At 46.8% G+C, this 25,898-nt stretch overlaps 1 protein-coding gene across 1 annotated transcript in view; it reads right to left on the bottom strand.

The window, feature by feature from the left end:
* Positions 1-6,080: 6,080 nt before the first annotated feature.
* The window catches only part of LOC8039725 (superoxide dismutase [Cu-Zn]), a 31,986-nt gene continuing 12,168 nt past the window's right edge, over positions 6,081-25,898 (bottom strand). Inside the window, exons 2-5 of the mRNA XM_029983252.4 lie at positions 10,797-10,893; positions 10,213-10,282; positions 8,296-8,413; positions 6,081-6,354 (exon numbers count right to left, since the gene is read on the bottom strand). Coding sequence (XP_029839112.2) covers positions 6,163-6,354; positions 8,296-8,413; positions 10,213-10,282; positions 10,797-10,893 — 477 coding nt within the window. The 3' untranslated portion in view covers positions 6,081-6,162. The remainder of the gene's footprint in view (positions 6,355-8,295; positions 8,414-10,212; positions 10,283-10,796; positions 10,894-25,898) is intronic.

Below are 25,898 nucleotides of genomic sequence, written 5' to 3'. Positions count from 1 at the left end.
TATCTAGGAGGGTTTGGTTCAATCCACGGTGGAAGAATAGAAACACTGCAACAATACTTAAAAAACGAGCTAGCTGGTGGTGATTTATGGTAATAAACCCCGAGACTCAGGAATACAGAAGGGGACGAACACAACACAACGTCTGAAACACAGCTGAGGATTTAATTGTCAGACACTCGTTTAAAAGGCGAACCCCCCGGGCTCCAAACGACATCCACCGTCCCGAAGGTCAAGCCGCTTCCTCCTCTCCGGTCTATCGTGAGCAGCTCTCTTCGCGCACACACATACATGCACACGAGCCAGGTGCTTGGCCAAAACGGTCAATAGAGGTGTTGCCGCTTCACTGTTGAATAGTGCGCTCAGAAAATCGTGTGCGCGTAAGGTTGCAGAGGCTGTGCAGACACAGGTGTCTGGGCTGTTAGCGGCAGGATAAAAAAGGGAGCTTTTGGGTAGCGTAGCCGCGAGGGGTGTGCAGCGCTTGGTGGGTACGTTCAGAATAAGAGAAAGAATCAACAATGCAGTTTACATTCCCTTTTACCATTGGGTTTCCCATAATCTGAAAGCTCTTTCTAAAAAAATCAACGTAACAGTGGTTTTCAGATCAGACTTTATACTCAGCAGACTAACCCCATTCACAGGAGGAGTGAGTGAGTGCCAAAAAAAACCCCACAGAAATAGAGAAGTCGAGTCTCGGGAGGGGGTGGTTTACGGCATACCACTGGCATGTGGATTTACTTACGTTGGCCAGACAGGTAAATTAGAGCACAAAAGGGCAGTGGGATTGAGGGCTCAAAATTCAGAAATAGCCAGACACGTTGAGAAGTGCAATGGGTGCAACCCCGAGTGGGCCAGAACAGAAATTATCTACAGTGAAAAAGATGCGACTAAAAGGATATTGATGGAGACTATTGGAATGGGGAGTATTGGGAATTGCAGAAGCATCCCAATTCTCCCGTTTCTTTAGACAACCCTTACCTGGTCCTTTATCAGAAACGGAGTTTCCCTCTCCATGACGCGTGAGGTTCAACCGAAAGGTTAAGAAACTTTGGTCTGTTTTGTTTTTGGTCTTTGTGAAGGCATCGGAAAGAGACAAAGAAAGGGAGGGAGGGAGGGGGGGGGGGGGGGGTAGGCTCTTGGAGAAGGTCGGTTACTAGCGGTATAAGCTTTAAGGCCGGTTCTCACATGCAGCGAAGCGCTGATGTAGCGCTCCTCACGCGCCGTCAGCTACTTATCGTCTGCCATGAGCAACAGTTTTGACGGTGCAATACAAAGCTGGTGAATGCTCCCGTCAGCACGCGGTTAGCGCGAGGTCAGCGCTATGCTTGTAGCGCTCCGCTGCATGTGTGAACAGGCCTTTAAGGATTTGAGATTACTTTGGGGCGCATTTCCACATGTGTTGTGTCTTCGATGTTTGTGTTTACGTCGGTAACTGTGAGGGAGGGGTGGAGGGAAGGGGGTATCGGAGGGGTGCGCTTGTGTACGAGTCAACGGCGGGGGGCAAGAAAGCTTTGCGCGGAATTGGGGGATTAGCGGTTGTGGCGCCTGGCGCGTGTGCATGTATGTGTGTGCGTGAGGAGAGCTGGCTGACGATAGACCGGTCAGGACTCAGGAGGAGGCGGCTTGACCTTCGGGACTGTGGGTGTCGTTTGGGGCACGGGAGGCTCGCCTTTTTAAGGGGTAGTGCAACGATTTTAGTATTGAAAGAATTGGCAGTTCGTATTTTAGAGCGCAGCTCTTAGGGGCCCGTTTCCGGCTTGAGCGGCGTCGGCGTCGCCGTCGGCGTCGCCGTCGGCGTAACCGCGAGGTCACGTGAACCCCCCGAGGTCACGTGACCCACCCAGGTCACGTGACACCCCCAGGTCACGTGACACCCCCAGGTCACGTGACCCGCCGAGGTCACGTGACCCCCTGAGGTCACGTGACCCCCTGAAGTCACGTGACCCCTTGAGGTCACGTGACCCCCCTAAGGTCATGTGACCCCTTCAGGTCACGTGGCCCCGAGGTCACGTGAGCCCCTGATGTCACGTGACCTTCTGAGGTCACGTGACCCCCCTGAGGTCACGTGACCTCAAGGAGTCACCTATCTCTCAGTACGCTTCCATCTTCCTCCTCAAGAGCTGCGCTCTAACCGGCGTTACAGGGAATTGTAAACGGCTTTCATTTTTTTATGTTGTTCATCCAAGCACAAGTGACCAAAAATGTGTCACCTTGCCCCCCAAAACTGCTATTCCGGTGCGTAATCGCAAAGAAAACAGAATATTTGCTGATCTGCAGCCGCGTGTGGTGGTTAACGGAACTGATCTGTGACGTACTCTGGAGGATACGCGGAAGTGAACAAAGTAGGTCCCCCGTCACCCCCGTGGCGAACAGTCTTTCGTGTCGATCGCTCGCCGCGAGACCTTCCGTGATGCTAATCTTTTTGAAGTCGATAATTGCGCAGGTAACAGATTACACTAGAGTATGTTCAACAACGTCAACAATTTTAGATCTAGTTTTTGTTTCCGAGAGTTTAAAACCATCTTTTTCGAAATGTGAAACCGAAGAAGGCCTATCCGATCATAGGATGGTAAAGAAAGGTAAAAAACACAGGCGAGCTGGTGAATGGTATCCATAATAACCCTGAGACGAAGGAAAAATAAAAAAACGGACAGTACAACGAAGTCTCTCTAGAGACTTCGTTGTACTGTCCGTTTTTTTATTTTTCCTTCGTCATAGGATGGTACTCGTCTCATTGAATGTTACCCCAGAAAAATCGCACAGTCATTCACGAAAGATGCTTTTGGATTTTAGAAGTGCTGATGATGTAAGCGTACTTGATTGCCTTGAACAATCGTTTGATGATTTTATGTTTCTTTACCAATCAAATGCTAGCCCAGACACGTTATGGGACTATTTTTCAAGCATGACTTTACGGTGTATTGAGCGATTTATACCAAAGCGCCCTAAAAACATCGCGAACAAAAATCCTTGGATTACAAGGGAAATAATCCATGCAAAACGACAACTGAAGAGGAAACGAGCGAGTTCACATGGTACAGGTGTAGAAAAAAAAAAAAACTTGCATTCAGCGATTGAGTCGGGAGCTGAGGCGTCTAGTTAGAGAGTCTAAAGAAAGGTTTTATAATATAACACTTAAAAAATTCCTTAGCGAGGCACCTGAGAAGTTCTGGCGGTACGTCAACTCTTCGGCTAAGTTCCAGCAGCGTGCCTCTGACCCAAAAAATAAAAAGCAAAGAGTTGAAAATTTTAGCACTTTTTTTTCATCAGTTTTACCAACGATGATGGAAATTTGCCAAGCTTTAGTGATTCTTCCAACAATCCTCCCATCAATGATTTAGATATAAGTGAGCAAGGAGTTTTTAACCTTCTACTTAACATCGACTCAAAAAAGAGCCCGGGTCCAGACGAAATTCCAAATGAATTTTTAAAAAAAGGTATGCTGAGTTGGTTTCTAAATACCTTACTATCATCTTTAGATTGTCTATGAGTAGCGGTTCTTTTACCAGCGCGTGGAAAATAGCAAAAATTATACCCGTCCACAAGAGCGGTAGTATTAATGACGTCTGTAACTTTCGCCCCATTTCCCTTACTAGTACATGCTCTAAACTTCTTGAGCATATCATATCTAAACATCTACTGGCTAACTTTGAAAAATATGATATATTATTTAAATCACAGCATGGTTTCCGCAGAGGTCTTTCCACGACTACCCAGCTCATAGAAACTGTTCATGATCTCTCTCAAAGGATAAACTGTCGTGGTCAAACTGATATAATATTCCTAGATTTCGCAAAGGCGTTTGACAAAGTATCTCACCCCAAATTGTTATTGAAAATCAGTGCTGTCTTTAAGAATCCAGCCATCACCGAAGTGGTTTTCCTCTTAACTTTCATCACGGAAGGAGTATGTTACAGTTGGGGGTAGCAAATCCACCATGTCCCCAGTCGTTTCAGGCGTACCCCAGGGCAGCGTCTTGGGTCCTCTTTTATTTTTGATTTATATTAAGGATCTGCGCAATGACATCTCAGTTCCAATCAGATTATTCGCCGACGATTGTGTGATTTACAATAAAATTGAAACATCAGCTGATCAAATCGAATTAAACTATAACTTAGAAAAAATTAAAGAGTGGTGTAACAATTGGCAAATGGTGCTAAACCCTGAAAAATCAGTCTTCATGTCTATTACGAGAAAAAAAAATGTTTTGGCTTATAATTATTGTATTGCGGGTGCTGAGCTTGAGAGAGTAAAAGAACATAAATACTTAGGCTTAATATTTACTCCTGATCTAAAATTGGACACTCACATTGATAACGTATATGCATCAAAGCTAATAAAGCACTGTGGTGCCTTCGACGAAACCTCGCTATTGCAACTCCTGAAATAAAAAGTCTGGCTTATAAGACACTGGTAAGACCAGTCATCGAGTATTCTAAAATTGTATGGGACCCATATACCATTACAAAATGCAATACGCTGTAGAAAATTCAGCGACTCGCATCCAGGTTTATTTTTAATAAATACAGCCACGTTCATTCCCCCACAAAACTATGTGAACTTGCCAATCTTCCTACATTTGAATCAAGAACGAAGTATGAAAGGTTAAAGTTTCTTTTTTAGATTATTCATAATTGCGTAAAGATAAGGAAATCTGAGTATTTTGAAATTTACTCCACTGAATCCTCAAGACATCGTCATAGCATGTACATTCCGAATCCATCTGTTAAAAACGATTGCTTCAAGTAGTTTTTTTTCCAAGGGCTATTAAAGATTGGAATATATTACCTGATTCCGCTGTGTCATCTATGTCGCTAAATGAATTTCTGGAGCGTATCACTGATATTATTTTATGTGCTACAAATTAAAACCCCTACAGCTTGTATAAAGAAATGTTTCACATCTAGGAAGTGATATTCGTTTCGTAAACTGCCGAAATACCGAAGCATCTCAATATGTCTGTAACCATTGCGTATGCTTGCGTGTAAGCGTACATGTTTGTTTATTATTGTCCTTTTTTTCCATCCCTGTAATAGCCCTGTGCAAGGGCTGAGAGTATCAATAAATGAATGTAATGAATGAATGAATGGAAGCTGCTGGGGTCTCCAAAGAGAGAACCGAAGGGGAAATTACGTGATCCTCCAGAGTACGTCACTCGAAAGGCGACGTGGAGAGTTGAGAGGCACTTCTTCGATTTGTTTAATTTTTCTACACAAAAACTAGCGCTCCAAAGAAAATTCGGTCTTCAGTCCTTTGTTTCATGGGTGACAAATTAACTTCCACAGTTAATTAGCAAATGTCTGGTAATCGTTGCACCGCCCTTTTAAACAAATGACTAATAAACCCTCAGCTGTGCGAGACGCTGTGTTGTGTTCGTCCCCTTCTGTGTTCTCGAGTCACGGGTTTTATTACCAAGAAGAATAGAAGGTTCTGAACAAGGCCAGCCAAGGCGGCAGACCTTCGCTCGGGCTTTGCGCACCTCCCGTCAGGGGCGCTGTCGGTTTAGGGGCCTTCGCGCATTTTATGTCGCGCGCCCTTGTGCGCACACAAGGACGGTTCTTCGAGAGGGCTCTCACGACGAGCTTCCTACTGGATGAACGAATGTGCGTTCTAATCGGGCAGCGGCTTGCGCCACCTAACTAGAGCTCGAGAACAAAATGTTACGCCTTTCAACGGTATACTTAGAATTGGGAATTATTTTGCTACTGTGCGCGATTATAATTTAGCATTTTTCACAAACGGCGGTTACAATCCGTATGACGATGGTGCTCTTCGCAATCTGGTTGACGCACTTTCCGCCCTACAGATTGAAAGAATATAATACTTCATTCTTCCCTAATGCCACCAGTCCGATCACCTGTGCTTGGTCCCAATGTCTATTTTTGCGTCAGTGACTTTGAAGTTCAAAGCATTTTACTAAATCTGCAACTCGTCTACCCTAGATGTGTTGCGCCATCTCTCGTGGGAAGTGCGAGGGAACCTTCGCCAGATTTGTTCTACGGTGAGGCGGCGCCGTTCAAATAGTGATCTCACCTTCCACCGTGGTCCGATCCGTCCCAGGTTCAGAAAGAACAAGGGACGAGCGCAGCTAGCAGTGTTTTATTCAACAAGTTGGCGAAAACGCAACGAAGCTATGTACACAGTGAACAAGGAGGCACACGAGGTTCAGGCGCCGTGCCTGCAGAAGAAAACGAGCAGAGCAGAAAACATGAGGAAGAGCAGCCTCGAGTTGGGGCTGGGCCATCCAGTGCCGGACTGGAAGCCGATGACGCAGCAGGCCAGGCGGGCGCCGGAGCTGCCTGTCGCCTTGCTTTCGTCGGTACCTCCCCTGCCCAAGTCGTCCGGGAGGGCGTGGACCTGGCGAGACGAGTCCTTCCGATGAGTTTCACGATAATCACTAACTAGGCCACACATAATTTGTCTGCACGTCCTTTTCTGTTATCTCCCTCAAAGTGTGTGTCGTAGAACGGTGCCTGGAAAGTGTCTCCGACTGGTTGTGTTTATTGCGTCCTAAAAAGTGTTCCCTCGATTTCCGACCCGAGGACATCGCAGAAGTGTCACGCTGTCGCTGGCCGCGACACTTGCAGTGTCACAGAAGCGCTGGTGGGTGTAGCAGACGCCTGTCCGAGCTTCTGCGAGTTGCCAAAGCTTCTGCGAGCTTGACAGCGCACAGAAGCTTTGGCAGCTAGCAGTTGGGTCGCCCGGACGACAGCGACAATCGCGTGCGCTCATGCTTTTCACTGCGACTCCTTAGCATTAATCGTGACATCCGACGCCTTCTGCGACGCCATTTGTTGGCACCTCGGGACCATTACTTGGGCGAGATAGGACGCTATAAACGCACCAGTCGAAGACCCTTTCCATGCAGGCACCGTAGAATATAACCAATCCGCTCATCTCGACTCCATTAAAGGGGCAATGCAACATTTTTAGTACTTTGAATAAAGAGCGCCGAGAATTGTTTCTCGATATTTATAACCTATAAAATTGGTAGGCAGTCATTACCCAAATGCATGTTCAGGCACCGATTGTCACGAGCCCAAATCGAATGGTCACCCACTGCTCGTGTTCTCTATATGGGCCGTACAAGCTCGATTACAAAATCCTAGAGATCGCATTGTTGTCAAGACCAATAATGCTATTCCATCAGCTTTGTCATCACGTCGTGCGAAAGAGCCTGAATTAAAGAAAACGCCCGCTTCTATATCCAGGAACTTATGCGGCAACCAAGAAGCTTCTTGGCCAGCGGCGTTGCGTGCGAGTACACTTGGCTTCCACTAGTGCCAGGAAGCTTGTGTAAGAAGGGAAACATCTACCCAATATTGTTGCACCACCCCTTTTAGGCTGATTAAGATATTTCCGCTTGGGTGAACCACTGCCTACTTACGAGAGGGTTGCTACGGCAACCGAAGTGCGCGCAAAGCGTTGTACTGGAGCTGAAAAAAGTCGCAATGCAGTCGGTCACAGTCTTTAGATGCCAGTCGTTAAGACAAATGCACAGTAGCGGACAAGGCCGAAGCCACGGTACATGTGGCATCAAACTATACACGTTGTTGTGGCATCCTCCTGCACTGTGAAGGCTACGAATGACGTAGTGCCATTCGATTCGGACAACGATTCGCACACCCCTATAAGCAGTATTCACTGGGCGCCATATTTGTGGGTGCTGTTTAGAGCGCATGCTCAGAACGAGCCCACATTAATAGGCTGCTAAGACCGGCAATCTTGAGGGTGCGGAATGCACGTTACAAAAGAAATGTGGAAGCTCGTCATTAGCACGTGCTCAGCAGTCGCGCACACAGCTATGGCCGCCAGTGAATACACCCTATACTCCGTTCATCCTTTAGTAGAGATTGCAGGCAAAGCAACAAGCGCGAGCTAGTCCGCGCTCCTTGCTTCGATACGTGGATTTCTAGCGCGGGCGCTCTGCGGAAGAACGCTTTGTAGCAGCGACCTCGAGCTGTAGTGCTTGTGGCATTGGCTGCAGCAGGACAGGCGTCTGGCACGTGTACAGTACACCACCGCCAGGATCGCGGCGGGCGATAGTGGGACACTTATGACGTCATCAAGCGGAAATCGAGGGACCACTTTTTTTTTGGACGCGGTAAAACGCGCCAGCTCTAGACGCTTTCCAGAAACCGTAGTTAGGAAGGAAGCTCGCGCTGGGTGTTAGGACAACTGAAAGTTCTCCCCGCCGCTCTCAACCCGTCAGCAACCATACAGCGCCTTGTATCTATGACGTGTAGCACGGATGCTTCACGCAAGACGCGCGGTTACGGATTTTCAATGCGTACGCACCACCAAAGCCCGGCCGATAATGTTGTGGTGCCCGATGAGCGAGATCATGCCGTCGCTGATGTACACCCTTGCCTTGCCCGTCACGTCGGCGTTGATGTTGCCCAAGTCTCCGACGTGCCTGCGTTGTAAAACACGACGCGAGAGGTTGTACACCCGTGCGGTTAGTCTTTTATATGTTTTATTTTTTGTTCAAAGCATCGAAAGTCAACGGCAGACTTTCTCAAGGTTCCGAGCAACACAATGGAGCACCTTCGGGGAGTAACGTTGTTTTCGGGGTTGCCTGCAGGGTATACAGCACATGCGCAGCGGTAGCAGACGGACGAGTCTTGAATTTTCGGCGGCATCGGAAATGCCAGAGTTTCCGCGTAACCGGAAACGACTCCAGTGAACCAATCGGAGCGTCGTAGAGAGGTACGTGACGACGTGTCTTCGATAGATTATCTTTCGGACGGCGGCATGCCGCAATCCTGTACCGCTGTCGGATGCAGCAAGCATGCAGTCGTGATCCCATCAATTTCAATGGTATTCACCAAAGTCGTTTGATTTTTCAAGATATGGTGCGGATCACTGCATAAAAGTTGCATCATATTAAGAACCAAAAACAAATTGGCCAATAAACTTGTTGCGGAGTATCCAACAGGTTTATCACTTTCTAGTGACTCCAGCTTGCGGAATAATCAACATCTGCATTATTATTCGGATACACGCCTCAAATAAAAAGCGGGAAAGAGAAAAGGACGTGCTTTTGCAGTACAAGCGATTTTGTTGTTGCTTCGAGGCAGCATCTCACGCACGCAGCTTCGACCTCGCTCCTTTTCACTTTTAAAGCTGAAGTATAGCAGTAAACCTTAGACAGCCGATGAACGCGAACCGCGTGTTTCTTAACCATCGTCATCGTGTGCCCAGATTCCCCCGAACCGCGAATTGTTAGGCTAAAATGCCAAAAGCAATCAAATTAAATATATATTTTTTTAGATTGATGTACGCTGCCCAGGAATCGAAGCGCAAGCCCCACAAATGCTGAGCATTCCCAGAAATAAACATAGGTGTATTTTTCCTACGAGTCCAGTCCGGCTCTCGTTCAAGGGTGCAGAATGGCGACAATCGCGCGGAACTTGCCCAGGAGCATTAACGCTAGAAACGTCTTGTTCAAACAGAAAACACACGAAAGAACAATAAGCAACAGAAGACGAAAGTACGATGAAAAAGGCACTCTCAATGTTCGTGGTGGGAGTTCTCGCTCTCCGCCGACCGGCGGTTTCGGTTACCGTTTCGTTTCCCTCGGGGGTAATTCGATTTGAGCAGAGTGGCTTGGAATATGTTTGTAGGGCTCACCATACAACTACTTGGTCTCGCTCCCGTTCTTTGCTTCTCGGACGTTCAGTATACGTCGAACAACCTTTTCCTATAATGCGATATAATGTTTTTGTTTGCTTTTGAATTAGGTAGTTTTAGTTCCATAGCCTTCACACCAAAATGTTTTACACCCTTCAGGGTGTAAATCAGGTTGTCCTAGACCGCTCGTTAACACCCTAAAAATAAAATTCTGACGATCTCAGCGGCATCCCGGGGATATTGTATTTTACGATCAACAAGTTTACAAGCGGGAAGCACTACATGCACCTGTCATATTTAAAGAAAAAGCAAATACAGACGCAATGAATCATGCTCGACATACAGAACCGCGATCCAGTCGACTGCTATTTACCGAATTGTATACCCGACAATTCAAGGAGACTCATTCGTAGGCATACACCTATGTTCTATGAATGTTATCTCCCGTACAGATCACTGGTAGAGGCCTTTAATTATTCAATATAGTCGCTAGCTAAGCGGCTTAGGCCACCTCGTGTTTCTGAATACCGCACGAAACAACGTTGGCGCAGGGGCGACACCCGAGTGCCAGATGGGGCGTACCTTTCGCGATCTTCACGTGCACCGTGGTCCTTGTGCATAGGGTTGAAGTGGGTGCCCGTCGAGTTGCAACCTGCGAACATTAGACAGGCTCGGTATAGGCGCTTTCAGGCAGCTGTGCATGGGCGCCGCCATAACCGACCTTCAGCAGCTTTTGTACCTTTTTATTCCGTTCGCCTCACTTCATCATTGCCACAGCAAGACAGGTCATTGCCACTTTAGGTGCTACTGCGTCCTTGTCCCCAGCATAGGCCTTTGTAAAGGCTCGTGAACGCCCGCTTCAGTGGTTCGGTATGACAAGTGAAGGTCGGCAATGGCGGCGCAATCTGGCGCGTGTTTAGAGCGTATATAGACCAACACGCATTTACGTCACACCGCAGCTAGAGGTGACGCTCGGTACTCCGCATGCGCTCATCTTTACGGGAATCAGGTTTCTATTCTTTACGCGAATTTGGAGTCTGTGCACGCGCAATGTCCACACCTGGTGTGGGGAAACGCTGACTTGTTCGTAAATAGTGCGTTGGTCTATAAGGGGGATTCATGACTGGGGAAAGTTCAGACTGAACAGCTCAGAGATGCTGCAGTACCGTTGGTCAGGTCGCCGAGGCTGTGGACGTGAAGGCCGTGGTCGCCTGGCGTCAGTCCGACGATCTCGCCGTTGATCACCACCGCGTGTTCGATGTTCTGCAAAGAAAGGCAAACGGAAAGGAAAAGATTCAGCGGGAGCTACAAGGGAGCGGGTAATTTTGGAAAAAGAAGGCTCAATACAAACACAATCAGCAGAAAGCCACTTTATTTATGATACACTTACTACAGAGAAGTTTGAAAGGTTGAACATAATGAGAGGCGGGGATTACAAACACCAACATTGTTTGCGAAAAACAACCAAAGTTGTAAGTCGTAAGCAAATTAACGGGAAAGTGGGCTTAGTTCCAACAAGAATGTGCAGGGAACATGGTAGTGCACAGAAACTGTACACGGTTGCGTGTCAAGTGGCGAACGAATGGTTTAAATCGATTAAAAGGTTAAAAGGCGCGAACAAACAGGACGAAAAAAGAGACACGTACGACACGGACAGGCGCCTGCCCGTGTCGTACGTGTCTCTTTTCGTCCTGTTTGTTCGCGCCTTTTAACCTTTTAATCGATATGAACCAAGTAGCCCCAAACAAAATTTTATTGAATGGTTTAATATTGCACACAGGTGTGCGAATAGAATAGCCAAGCGTAATACCTAGCTTAAACAATGCAAAGAGAGCCGGTATGCGAGAGTCTCCCTAGCGCTGAAGCGGTGGCGTATCTATAGAAATCATTTCTGGAAGGAGTTTGAGGGTAATAAATGCACCACCTAAAGAAACTTTTGTGAAAAGGTTCGTTGCACTCAGTACATTGGTTTATTTATGCTAATTTTTTTTGTACTCCCGAATAATGTTCGGTGTGGTGTATAGACGATTGCAAGCTGGGCGACTGGCCACCGCCATGTTTCTGCTTGAGCAGGCACGCCCGTGCGATCACGAGCTTGCCAAAGCTACGTTCACCCGCGCGTTGCACGCGCTTGCATGCATGGGGCACCAGTTGTGGCGCCATGCTTGCAATTGTCTATAATGCTAGCCCTATTTTCGTATCTTAGCCCCTGGCGACGCAGCAAGCTCGATCTCGAGAAGTCGGGGATTGTCACGTCCCGACATTCCGCGAGCAAAAAAAAAAAAGCATTTTGCGATAATAACGCGTGTCCCGGAGGCCAAAGCAGGATGCAGTGCATGGACCAAGAAAACGGAAATAGAACGGCGACCGCACAAACAAGAGAACGGCACGGTCGTCGGCAAACAAGGAAAGGGGCAGAAGGTCAGGCACGTGTATTGTTTGCGGATGCACAGTGCATACCATTTTCCGAAATCGCCGGTTCGGGAGGTTTTAGTATGAGCTGCACACGGATCGAACGAACACAGTGGAGGCACGTGCCCCTACCGAGAAGAGGTAGACGCTTGGGCGAGTAGGGTATATATCTTTAAAAACTAAAAACTGCGCAAACAAGGCGCAGGTCCAGTTAGACGTATAGGCAGACGGCGCTGTCCACGTGAGTCTCCTCTGGTCTTTTGTCTAGTTTTCCCCAGCAAAAGACCCCAAACCGGCAGTTACAGCCTGCAACAAAATCCCAACCGTGAAAAAAAAAAAAAAAAGAAAATTGCAGCTTTAGTTTTTTTTGTTTTTTTACGAAAATTGCCGATCGAGAATTGATCGTCAGTACAATCACCGCTCTCGTCTTCAGTCAGGTTTGAAGACACCGAATATGTATCACGGCTGGGCAGAGATACACAAAGTATTCGGGAATACAAACACTTAAAATACATATGTAATTTTGAGGCCAAAATACAGTGTAATTTGTCATATGTAACGGATATCCCTGGTCTACTTCTTGGACAACGGCCGAGAAGTATCCCGGAAGATAGAGATACGCACAGAAATACATTCCTCCCGAATGGTGTGCAAATGGTAGCAGTTTTGGTGTCCCTCCCTCTGCAAGTTGACGCACCTCCCCTCATTCCGCACATTATTTACAAACTACCATCCCGAATGTCGCGAAATAAATGGTCGCACCGAGTGACCCACGTAGGTAATATAGAGGACAATGACTGCCTGCCATGCTTGGCAAAAGGCCATGCTTGGCAAAAGGCCATGCTTGGCAAAAGGCCATGCTACCCGCAGCGAACCCTGCTTTGCCGTGAGGGTCTGTCTCAAATTGTCCGATGCAGTGCATCCGAGGCACCCAAAATAAGCAGACAAAAAACAAAGTAGAGTTTGTTTGCATTAAAGCACCCTAGTATACACGAAACTAAAGCCCCCGTATTCGGGTACCTAAGCTTTACACGGAACCTGTTGCAACAAGATGAAGCGAAGCTCCTCTTACCAAGTTCTCCACTGTATGATAGGCGATTTTCTTTTCTCCACTCGCCCCTGTTCTAGCGCCCGCTCTGCTAAAGTGGATTAAGTGGAGAGCTTTGCGGCAGGAGCTTATTCTGAAATTTTATCGCAGCTCTTGTTCGAACTACCTTTGCTTCTTTTTTTTTTTTTCTTTTTCTTTAGAAAGCTCATTATAAGGGGGTACATAAAAAATGTGGCCTTCGAGGTATTATAGAAACCCGGCAGTTAATTTTCGACAACAGATGCAACGGGATATCTAAGCCTGGCAGAGCATTTCGACAGAATCGATAGATCTGGAATGTACATTTCACTGCGACGGCCTGGAGCTGAGCCAGTTGGTTTGACATGCTTTCTTGAATATCAGCTGCACGTATAGGAAAAATGTTTTCTCCTCTCCTTCGCTTTTCCTATACGTTCAGTTAGTACTCAAGAAAGTGTATTTCACTACTAAGATACAAATAAATGTTTTGCGAAATGTAGTTCGGTACAGATATACAGATACCCAAAAGAATCCCCAAGATGCTATCAGATACATTTGCATCGCGGGTACTGCCCACGCAATACATTGGGGTATTACTGCCGGGTTAGTGCGGCGGGAAAGGGGTGTATTTTATGGCTTCGGTTTGCCTTCCTTTCGAAAATTCACGACTGTTCATTTGTGTGGTGCGTTAACCTGCTATTCCAGTTTCCACGGGAAGCAAAAAATGGTTTCCCAGGGGTCGTTTCAAGTTTAAACCAAAATGTTTCAGAGCGAAGGGGCTAAGTGAGGGGAGGAAGATGCCCCCGAGTACTCGTGTGTAGCTTAAAAAAAATTACTCAAGAACAATTTGCTAAGAGCAAGGAATACAAAGGATTATTTGCTCCCTATATAAAAAAGGAAAAAAAGCGAGTGCGTTTTTCTGCAGTATATGAGACAACAAATCGCGGCGTAGAACAAAAAGGATGACAGAGAATGACCATGCATGAATGATCATGAATGATAGTATACGATCAGATCACGCGTGCAGAGACAATGATCAAGTGAAACGTTATGCTCATTATCTCGGAATACATCGCATTTTTGGTCCTGCATTACGAGCTCCGTTATTCGCTGGAATCCTTCTGTTGTCTGCCGTGATTCGTCGACTTGTGTTCCTAAAAAAAAAAAAGCAATTTGTTCCCTTTTTTTTTTAGATTTTAGAGCGTGTTTGGCGAAGCTGTGGCATTTGCGAAGCGACGGCTTCGCCAAATGCGCAATGTTCACAACAACGGTCTGGGAGCACATCAGTCCTGTGCAGGCTACAATGCGCGCATGCGTGCCAGCTGGGGTGTAAACATGTGGGCATATACCAGCTGCGGAAACGACTTCGTCGCGTTTGTATTATGAAAGCTGCGAATCTGGCTGCTTCATGGGAGTGCCTCATCGAGCAGTGGTTCCAGCCGGAGAGACACAAACACGAAGCTTCTCGTTTGTGTTTGTCCTGTCCCATCGCACGCTCCAGGTTAAGAGGGCCTACACATTTAACCAGCTCGCCTGCATTCTCGCTCAGCCAGTATGTTTATCATGGCATCTTTACAGTCGCGGACACCATAAAGAAGAACTCGCTGGTGTAGTACTATAAGCCGCCGGGGGAACATCGCTGGCACGTCTTAATGTGAGAATCGGCATTCACCGATCGCTGAGCTACGATTGCGTATACAAGACGCGCCATGTTTAGACCAGTTCAACTTGTAATATACTCCCGAACTGCTGTATAGTAACCATAGCCATATTGAAAATTTGATGCGGCATCAATAAATTCGCAAGTTCTGTTCAACACATTGCACGACGAGGCTTTGACGCTGTGTGCGAGTGTGTCGCGCGTTATGATGCGACGGAAGTCAGAGAAACGGTCACGTTTTTCAACAGCATAAAGGAACGTATGGGAGGAGTTAAATAAAACCGCCTCAAAGAGTACACATCAGGTACAAAAGCTAGGAGAATTAAAAAAAATCAATTTTGGTAAGAAACTAGCATCTTCAGTACAACCTGTTCAAAGATTCAATAGGGTTTCAAGTTTATTTGACGCAAGTTTGGTGCCAAAGAAACCGCGATGTACGAGATACGTCTCTGTTCGACGCTCATTCACGCGGTACATCACGTGCGCCTGTTTTCAAGCCTAATTAATGATCCAGTGTGCAAAAAGTAGAAGAGTGATAAACTCTCACGGACGGGTAGCCGGGCTCTATAGCATTGTAACTCTAGCTGGATCAGATTAGTTCTTGCGCGCCGGCCTGGTTTCAGTTATCGCCCTCTGTGTGATCGAAGACCAAGACGATTCATAACAAAGGCTGGCAGCGTCGGATAACGCGGGCGCCAACATTACAGAGCGTTAGAGCACACGACGGCTTGTTAAAAGATTAGAGGCCGGTAGTAACCACTGAAGGCGTAGCGGCGGAACCCACTGAAGCGAGCTCTTTCCTCTCTTCTCCCATCGCGAGCCCGGAAAACAAGGGGAGGAGGGCATCGTATGCAATTGCGGAAAGGCGCTAATACGGTGCACCAAATAGAGAAAACACAGGGCGCCAGAATATTCGTTCATTAAAAGTCCCAATGCACTCCCGGGACGACTTAACAAGGGAACCGGTAAATCCGGTACATTTACGCCCAGAAAAAGAAAACAATAGACGCTGCTCGCAGGCACGTATAATACAACCTGGGGCCCTAATCTGGACACTTGGCGATGAGGATTGCAGGCTTTATGGCGACAAATGCTACTGAGGCCAAAGTGCGCCAAAATCGGTTGTTATTCACATTCTAGTTAAAATGGGATGTTGTTTGCCACCATTATGGGTACTAAAGCTGGTGTAAAAAGCCAGTACTAGAAATAAAACCGAGCACACATGCAAATGAAATAAGGTGATCTAGTAAAATAACAGGGTGAAAAGGTAAATGATATCTAAACAATTCAGGAAAATGATGCCGCAGGTTCTCATCAAGACCGGAACAAATCCATAGAATGTGTAGGATGGAAACAACGTACCCGCAGTGAACACATCGGGGTGTATCTTCTCTATACAGAGGAGAAATTAGTGGGTTATATAGGAATGATCTATGCGAAGGTTGTATAATAAGACCTCATGGAATCCCACAGTCCAAGAATGGGCTTGGTGAGGTGAAGCTTCATGTCAAACTCTTCGTACCATTCTGTGTGCATCTCTGGAAAATTGATGCCCTCACGACCGGTGTGATATCCTGGTAAGGTAAAGAGGCTGGTAACTGCCGAAGGTTCCTAGAGGAAGAAGCGAGCCTATCACTCAGCTTTCTCATTAGGCAATATATTTACAAGAATTGGAAGCCAGCAAAGTATAATACGATGTCCGTTTTGCAATGTACGATTAATCTTGGCACGCACAAGGTGCACAAGCATATTTTTGGTGTCTTTGAGGAAGTATTGCAGTCATCACGCTTTGCGAGTTCACATATATAATCGATCTTACTTTTCTCTTCAGTATAATATGGTCAACTGCCAACAATACTGCATATAGTTCTGCTGTGAAGATACTGGTGATCGAATGAAGGCGCTTAGTTATAGAAACGTTCTCAAAATGCAAGACACATCCAGTGAAGGAATGAGCCTTAGCACCATCGGTATAAATTAAACTGACAATAATCAGCATACTTTGACTCCAACTCTTGAAAATCTAGCTGGATAACCACTGAAATAATACAGTGCTTATTATATTTTGTAAGCGACTAATCGCAACAAACCGGCACTCTCAGAGAGCAATACAGTCAGCTGGTGAAAGATAGGGTCATTCTATCGTAAGACATCTGAAGAGATGACAGGCTGCGAGGCGGAGGCTTAACGGCCTCAAAATGCTAGGCTTGTTTTCGAAAAAGGCGAGAGAACCTTGAACGTTTTATGGAATCATATGTTGCATGACGAGGATTAAGCTAAGATTTTGTAGGCATATGTCATACTGAGATATTGGCGTCTTTTAACCAACAAGAACTCGTTTGACTCTGCGTATAAACTCAGAATGAGGGACGTACGGTAAGCACCGGTGTCGAGTGAGTCGTAAACCAAGATGGTGCACTGGATATAACATCTTCGGAGCCTTTGAAAGTCTTCGAAATAAGAAAGGGTTGAAGCTTGGCCAGTGGTTTTCCATTTTCTTTTGATAGCAATACCAGAAAGCCGCTGAAGCTCTTCCGGGCCTTTAAACTCGTCAAACGCAAAGTTGCGGCCTAAGTTGATGGGGCGCACCAACTACGTCAAATCGGCGCGCCCCGCGAGCTTTCGGCTCCAATGTTGTGTTTGACGAGTTTATTGCTCCTGGGCTGCAGCTGATGTCTTTTTGTGAATACTTCGGTCCGGACCCTTTTCAAGGTCAGATCGGGGGAGGTTTTTTTTTTTTTTTTTGTTGTTCAGAACGCATATAAAGGGCAGAAACCTCGGCATTCGTAGCGCACGACCCACCGCGGAGTCCAACAAGGTCTGGTTTGTCTGAGTACCTTACTTTTCCAGTGCTACCAGGAAGCTATAACCAAGTGTGGATTAAGGGAGAGCTCTGTCGCTACCCAAGGTTAGCCGTTGTCTACAAAGAAGGTGAAAATGAATGATCAGTAGAGTAAAGAGAAAGATAAGAGGGGACAGAGAAGGTATGACGACTGACTGAATCATCCTGGTCCTGCCAAGCCAAGACACCCGTCTACGAGAAGGGGGGGCCAAGTGGTGTATTGCCTCACCCAGGGGCCCCGAAAGGTTCAAACCTGCCCCGGGCTCGACTCAACCACCAGGATGCCCCTTTCCCCAAACACGGGAAAGTCACGCACAGCCAGACGCGGGCGGGCGAACCCGCATGGCTCGGGGTCCGTGGTGACGCCACTCCTCGAACACCTGCTTTCACAGGTGCCCCCTGCGACGGGACGCTTGGCGAAAAAGTCGGCGAGAAATCTGGTGGCTATGAGTGGCCGGCACCGATGTCAAGTGCAGTATCGGCTAATCACGTCCGCCGAATTTCTCGCTGAGTTCTTCGCCAAGTGTCCAGATTAGGACCCTTGGTAGCAACGTTTTCTATGCATCGTTAGGCCGCACAGGAACACATATTTGGGAACATGCCGCAAACTGCGGAAGTGAAAAGCCGACTATTTTCCCACATGTCAAAAAGACTTATTTGCTGCGCAGCGTTTTACCTCAAAAACCGTAAAGCAAAAAAATAAAAACAAAAAAAAAAAATCAAATTTTGGTGGAGCGGTACTAATTCTTTTTCTTTGTGGCAAAATTTTCACCCGTCACACAGAAAAAAAAATTAATAAAATTTCTAGCCAATGAGATTCACCTCGAAGGTCATTTGTGCGCTGCCCCACGGGAATACGTAATGACATAACCGAAAAAGACATTCGCTACTAAATCGGATCGGGGGAACTCATTCGCAGTTTCTGTCGGACCGACTATAGTAATCGCGACGGCTGAGACGCCGCGGAAAACAGCAACGTGAACTTGCAATAACGCAAATGTGCCAAGTAAAGTTTGTTATCTATGAGCGTTATAGCACATTCTTTTTTTTAGCTTTGCCATTCAAACATCACAGACTCAGTACTCGAAACATCGAGTACCGAGTCGTGCTCGATACGAAGATCATATCAAGTCACGTTATTCAGAGCGATATACATTTTTTTTTTAATCTGCGCAAGTTTTCCGTTGCGATTTGGCGGTGTAGCGACGACTGGGCTATTAGTTTCTGCTCTGATCAAGTAAAATGAGCTTTTGGCGCAGCGTTGGCGCAGATTACCCGCATTCTAGTGAAATGCAGCAGGGCGTGGGTAAGCACTCTGGCGCAGTTCGGCAGAAATGGCGTAGCAATCGTGTCACTGGATCATAAATGTGCCCCGCATAAAACTCGGAGAACTGTTAGTGTCAAGTCTTGCGCTGCGGCAAAGTTTGCGCTAAAGCATTAGGATGTCTGTGCATCAAGCAGGCTGCCTACCAAATTGCTTCCTTAAAGAGAAACTGAAGCGGGTCAGATTTGGCCTCCAAGATTACGAATAACAATTATATTTCAGATTGATGCGCCAAGTAGCCACAGCAGCGCTTTCGAAATAGCACTGAAGTCCCCCTTTCCCCTCGCGTTTGGTGCCAGGAGGGAAACGTTTCCACGCTTTCGCAAGCCTTACCCGAGCCAAATACTTTACTAGGGGAATGCATCCTACTCCGCTCGTGTAAGCGTTAGACGGCGCGCCCACTGAACCAATTTTTCCCCCCAAAATTTAAAAGTCTTGCCGCGCAAATTTTTTTTTTTTAATGTTTAGGGAACAAGTTGCGACACGTATCGATCAAACACTTGCATCGACAGAAAGGCCTGCGGCGCGCCCTTCGCTCACCCGCGCGAATGCTTGATAACAGCGACCCCCATGGCAATAGGTGGCGCCTCCCACCACACCACAATTCAATACGGAAATACCCAAGGCTGCTGGTCATTCAGCCATTCAAACTACTCCAAACCTGTCCGCTCCGATGCCATTGTATTATCGGGAGTAGGATGTATTCAAGTATTTTCCCGACCGTTCAAAAGCACCTGTCAGAGAAGCCTGACAGTTCGGCGACGGAGCCATAGGGTGCCCGTCGCAGATTTGAAGCGTGAGGATATGGTAGCACAGAGCATTTCTCGGGATGGATGGATGAATCCGGCTGAGCCCTTTGGATCGGGCGGTAGCTTACGGCACCTAGCCATTTTGTTTTACCATTTAAGCTTAGAATATTTATATGTGAAATCTATATTCACTCCGCAGTGCAAAGAAAGTGAGGCTATGAAACCCCCTTGGCCATCAGTGAATAAGAAAAGACCTAGTTTTCTCTCGCTTTCTGCCACCATTCACTTAATCTTTGCTTGGTAATCTCTACAGTCTTGAAATCCACTCGGTAGGCATAGGGTGAAGCCCTTTACAGTAGAGTATCAAGTGCTCGGGGAACCTGGACGTCAGCGCACAGTTTTTTGCAGCAGCGAGGACCCGTAACATGGTTTTCAAACCCGACGAGAAAATAAGCGGTAGCGCGAGGAACGCGAACATCCCATTGCTCGGGAGAAGTGCGTTTCGGCGTCTCGCCACAGCGGGGCGCCCGTCACGTGGCTCTCCTCTCATCCGTTGTCTGCCGCTTTACCTTTTCAGTTTCGGCGGCCGCGTCTCGTGGCGATCTGCCAGGCTTTGTCAGTATACAGGAGGCTATGGCACTGCACGCGCTTTCCTCACAAACGGCACGCGCAAGGCAGCTGAAACCTCTGGATATGACGGGGACATGTACGTAACGCGTTACTAGTAACTTCTACCCAGTTACTTTTTCCGGCAGCGAGTAACGTACTTTAGTTACTATGTTAGAAAGTGAACGAGTAACGTATACTTAGTTACTTCTAAGGCCAAGTAACGAGTAACGGTATTTTGTTACTTTTGAGCAGTATACGTGGAAAACACCGTTTAAACAGCCTCGTTTTAATTCGAACCTGAGTATGCGTCTATTGCTACAAAGGCAAATGGGAAACCCGTAGAAACTACTAAACAGTACGACAGTATAGCAACGTTTATCGCTGAACACGCCAGGCGAACTCTACAGCTGCAGAAATGTCCTTCAACCAGCGAACACAATAAAGTTCGTTGGTCGAACCGTCTAGGATCGTGTACAGATCGAATCTAAACCTGGAGGTTGCCAACTCGGGAAGGCACAGAACCCATTGTCAACTTAGAACTTAATACCCTATTCACACGACCGTAAAAGTACATTTAGCTGAGGGACCTTTATTCTCTGCGACCAATCAATTAACGATCTTCCGCCCGTGGCGTGTGCTCGCGACCCAAGAGCACGAGCTGATTCGCCGATAGCAAAGGGACCTATATTAAAGGTACCTTTATGTTGACCGTGCGAATAGGGCATTAGAAGCAGAGAGGACAAAAGAAAGAGAGGAAGCCCAGATTCACAAGCTCTTCCTGAAGCACAGCACTGCCGTTCCTTCGAGCGCGTCACTAAAGAACGTACGGCTCTTCAGTGTCGCCGGAAGCGCGCGTGTCGCCGGTGATGTATTCTCAACCGAAGCGGGGAAAAAAACAACAACACAACTTATGAAAACTTTAAGAAGCAGCTACTGCTCAAGTGCAACAAATAGTGAGAAAGAAGCAAAGCATGAAACCGAAGAGTTTTGTCTTTGATCGTCAAAGTAACGAGAAAAGTAATTCGTTAAATTTGAGGCCAGGTAAAGCGTTCAATATATAAGAAAGAGTCTGTAACGAGTAACGTAGTTAGTTACATTTCGAGCGAGGAACGAGTAATGGTATTTAGTTTTTTGGGTAACGTGTACATGTCTGGTATGACGTCACACCCAGCGTTTTTTTTTCTCTCCTCGTCTATGGATACGCTTGTGTCAAATTCTCGTTATATTCAAATTCACAGGGCAAAAATACAATAAAATTCAGCTTAGCTTTTTTTTCCCAGAGCATTTTTAGTTTCTAAATAAATAATATACCTTACCGGAAATATGTTGTGCCCCCAGCGTCTGCTTTACGCATTGTGACGTTTAGACGTGAAATTATATAAGAAGCGAAGACGAAGTTGACGTTGGTTTAACGGATTGTGATTTCAGAACGCAGAAAGGGCGGAAGGAAAGCAAAACAGAGCACACTTGATGACCGTTTCCGTTCGCTTTACTTTTTCCGTGTTCTAGAGCTCCCAGTAATAAGAAAGAATGAATCGTGCCGCAACCAGGATATACGAAGAGTTCGAGCCGTCACGAGCGGACATCCGAACAGCCCCACAATCCCCTCGTTGCAAGGTCTCCTGGAATTTTCCGGAAAGATCTATTACTAGTCTCCAGGTTTTCTCTGAATATTTAGATTAAACTCCCAGACCATCACAAAAGAAGAAAGTGCGGAGGATAGAGTTGCAGGTGCCGTTCGGCCGTTCCCGTTTAATCCAGTAAAATGGGTGATCGGTTACGCTGCCCAGCGATGCCTCCTTACCGCTCATTCACACTGGAAGCGGATCCGCGTTCGCAAAGCGGTTGCGAACGCGGTTGTATAAAGATCCAGTACAATTGCACACGTACTTGATGTCATCGAGTGCGCGTGCAATTGTACTGGATCTTTACACAACCGCGTTCGCAACCGCCTTGCGAACGCGGATCCGCTTCCAGTGTGAATGAGCGGTTAGGGTGTGCCTCGTACAACCGTTGCGCAGCGCGAAGGCCATCCTCGCCTCTGCACGCCGCACCTTTTCGCTTCGTTGCGTGTCACCGCGTCGCCTATTTTCTGACAATTCCCCTGACAATTACCTTATTTACTCGAGTAATAGCCGCACTGTTTATGACGAAAACCCGAGGGTTCGATTTTCCTCGGAGCAAGCGAATTGCCAATCACCGCAATCGACAGCATGATTCCAGCGGTTCACAGGACGGAGATAACGTCTTCGCGCGAAAATACCATCTGTGAAGATTGCATTTGTATGGAGAATCGTGTTCTCGATCTAGTTATTCCCTATGTAATTTATGCGCGATGCGATGATTAGCTGTATATGTGTTTTGCGGGAAAGCAGGCGCAAGGGCCTTGTTCATAAATAGTGCGTCGTTTATCTCGACACCGCAGTCTTGGGTAATTCTACAATAATGCTAGACACTGGCAATATACATGTATATGAACATGTGAACTCTGCATTCTTCTGCACCATTTTTCCTTCCCATGCAAAGTAGCCTGTCACAATATTTTTGGTTAACGCAGGCGGGAGGTGGAGCAGAGATAACCGCTGAACGACCTCACATTCTAAAAAATGCCTGCACGTCTACTTATCCGCAAAACACCCGAAGAGCCAATCTGTGCTATCTACGAAATCAGCTCAGCGAATGATGATGCGGAACATCTGTTTCGACCTCAAAATTAAGTCCTTGCTGTGGCATTTCGCAATGCGAGCATGACATTTTGCATTGCAGACACTTCATTTTTTGTCCAAACGGATGTCCCGCCTCATCATTCGCTGAGCTGATTTCGCAGATCGAAGCGATTGGCTCTTTCAGTGTTTTGTGGGTAAGTAGACGCGCAGGCCTTTTTTAGAGTGCAAGACCCTCGCATAAAGAAAAAGGGGAGAAAAACAACCAAACAATATAAAGGGACCTCAATCAGGGCCGACACCCAAACTCGTTCGAGGGCGAGGTCTCCCGCACCGCCAAGGTGAAGTGTTTCTAAATATATACGAGGTGTGTCACAAAAAAACAAACCAAAAGTCTCCCGCAAAAAAAAAAAAAAGTGTATTGGCAGATTACTTTTTCTTTGTAATTGACAGTTTATGACTAAGATTCACTAAAAACAATTAAACACGTTACTTCAAGGAATTTCCCTAGTGAGATATTTCTTGGTTCAATAGGCGCGTTTGATAAAATGAGATCGTAAAAGAACCTTATAAGACCGCATGAGAAGATCTAAGAAACACGTGTTCTTATAAGGTTCTTATATGATCTTATTTGATCACACTTGTGGGACCAAAAAATTCCTTATACATGTAATATTTTTCACAAGGGATTTGCGCGTGTAGCTATTTGCTGCCGGGTGGAGGAACACTTCAAATTTTGGCGCACAGCCGAGGCTTCGTTTTCCACAGGCTACACTGAAAGGAACACAGCAATAAAAAAAAACTTATCCAAAAATACACAATAAGAAATATTACCACGAAAAATATTTCTTTTTAGCAATATTTACGCCGCTAGAGGCAATTTAGGGGCCGAAAATGGAGGTCGCAACCCGCTAAGCCCCGCCCTGTACTAAGGTGCTTACATGTCTCATTGGCTGGAGAGATTATTGACGCGTGAAAGGTTGGTTATAAATTTGTATCTCCGTGCCGTAATAGTATTTGAATAAACTATTTCTATTATGTTTGAGAGGGAACTAATCAAGAGAGGGTCACTGCTTTCATATGTATTCCGAGATTGCTTCTCCCGCTTCGGTTTGAAACGTCAACAAACATGGCTGCCGGGGCCTGCGGATCGAGTCGTATTGAGTTCCCAGAGGTGCTTAGAGGAAGATCTCGTCAACCAACATAGTTTGGAGCAAACAACTACCCCCAAGTACGCGCCTTTGGAAGGGCTGTGCGGATGCTTGTTTTCGTAGCGGGACTGGACTAAGCCTATTCGTCCCACAGTACTATTTTGAGCGATCTGGGTTCATTTCTTTCTTTGGGCGTGTTGATGCCGAATAAAAATGTTGATTCCCGTAAAAACGGCCTCTCTGCTCTGTGAATTGTGTAACCGTTGATTGCGACCATGGTTTTAACACAGAAGATACCTATACAGGTAGGAATTTGCGAGCCATTTGGCTGGAAGTAATTCAAGCTAGTCCAGGTATGTTCCCGTCATTTCTTTTCGAAAGTCAAGTAGCACTCAAGTTTTGCAGTGCACCTGGCCTGCCAAAGCGAATATTATTACGTCACGTATTAATTGTGCGTCATGACCAGGGTGTAAGATAGACAGGTGGTGAAACGAGAGCCAAATGAGCGACCGGATTGTGTCCCCCTCGGTTTTCTCTTTTTCTGTGGCGCCATCTATGTGGAGCACCGCGAACTCTCACTCCAGCTGGGCGAACGCTGGCGACCGGTTAAACTGACGGAGATAGTTTCTCGTGTATTTTCAGTGGAGGACTGTCGTGCTCTCAGTTTATTTTGCGCACTCTCCCATAGAGATCCATGCAAATTCGATTCCAATTTTTTTCTTCTCGCCGCAGCGCCATCTGTCGCAAATCGGGGGTACCCGCAAGCCTTTCGCAAGCAGACGAGTACACAATCCGGTCACGGCGCTGCGGTAGGTTTCTATGGGCCGTTTCCACACCTGTCTATCTTACACCCTGGTCATGACGCTCTCTCCCCTTGCGCGCGGAAGCAATGCGAAAAACATGAAAGCTGAAATTACTGCATATTTATTTTCTTGCTTGTTTTTTTTAGTCCTCTCGGTCGGTTTTTACCGTAAATTGAAAACAAAAAAAAAGAAGCAAACTCTTGTATTGGACCGCTGCTTGCGCAATAGTGAACGTACCCTTTCATGGTCGAGTCTTGCGAGCGTTGTAAAAGTTTTTAGACGGGGGGCAGAATAGCAAACGGACGAAGGCGAAAACCCACAAGGCAGAGGGTTAGAGCGACAAACTGGCAGTTGAATGTGACCCCCACCAGGGCGCCGTTGTGTTGCACACATTTTTGACCACTAGAGACGTGACCTTATAGTTTCACGTCGATTTTAACAAAGTATCTTTATTAACAGTACCGAAGAGATGAGTTATGTTTCGTTTGTTTTAAGTCCAAAACGTGCTTTTACCACAAAAACTCGGGCAGCTTCGCAATGGCTCCGCTAGATGCCGTCAGCCACGGTGCTGTATTTTTGGTTCTTATCGGAGCCGGGCGCTGATCTCTGGGCCTAACAGTATTGAAAAATAGTTTATCATGTTTTTTGCAGCGATCGCAATACAAATCTCGCTCAGTTTTGCGTGAAACCCTGAGGATTTGGTACGGTCACGTGTCTAGTGGTCAAAAGTGTACAATATGGCGGCAGCCCGGGGGGGGGGGGGGGGGGGGGGGTGACTTGCCTGGTCAACGGGATACCAGTTTATCGCTCTAAGCCCCTTTACCTTGTTGGCGAAAACGGACGCCGACAGGCAGCGTTGATGTCCGCGTCATACGGGCATGGCAGACGACGATAGACTGTGGTGAAATAGCAGACGATGCCGGAGGCTGCCGCGCGTCTGCTCGTACAAATAGCAGGCGTTGTCAGACGCCAGACTAGGCGCGACGGAT

Source organism: Ixodes scapularis, unplaced genomic scaffold (genome assembly GCF_016920785.2).
Source record: "Ixodes scapularis isolate PalLabHiFi unplaced genomic scaffold, ASM1692078v2 PGA_scaffold2__306_contigs__length_199485367, whole genome shotgun sequence".
Taxonomy (NCBI): Eukaryota; Metazoa; Arthropoda; class Arachnida; order Ixodida; family Ixodidae; genus Ixodes; species Ixodes scapularis.
The sequence above is the reverse complement of the archived record's forward strand: the minus strand, read 5'-3'. Positions and strand labels throughout refer to the sequence as shown.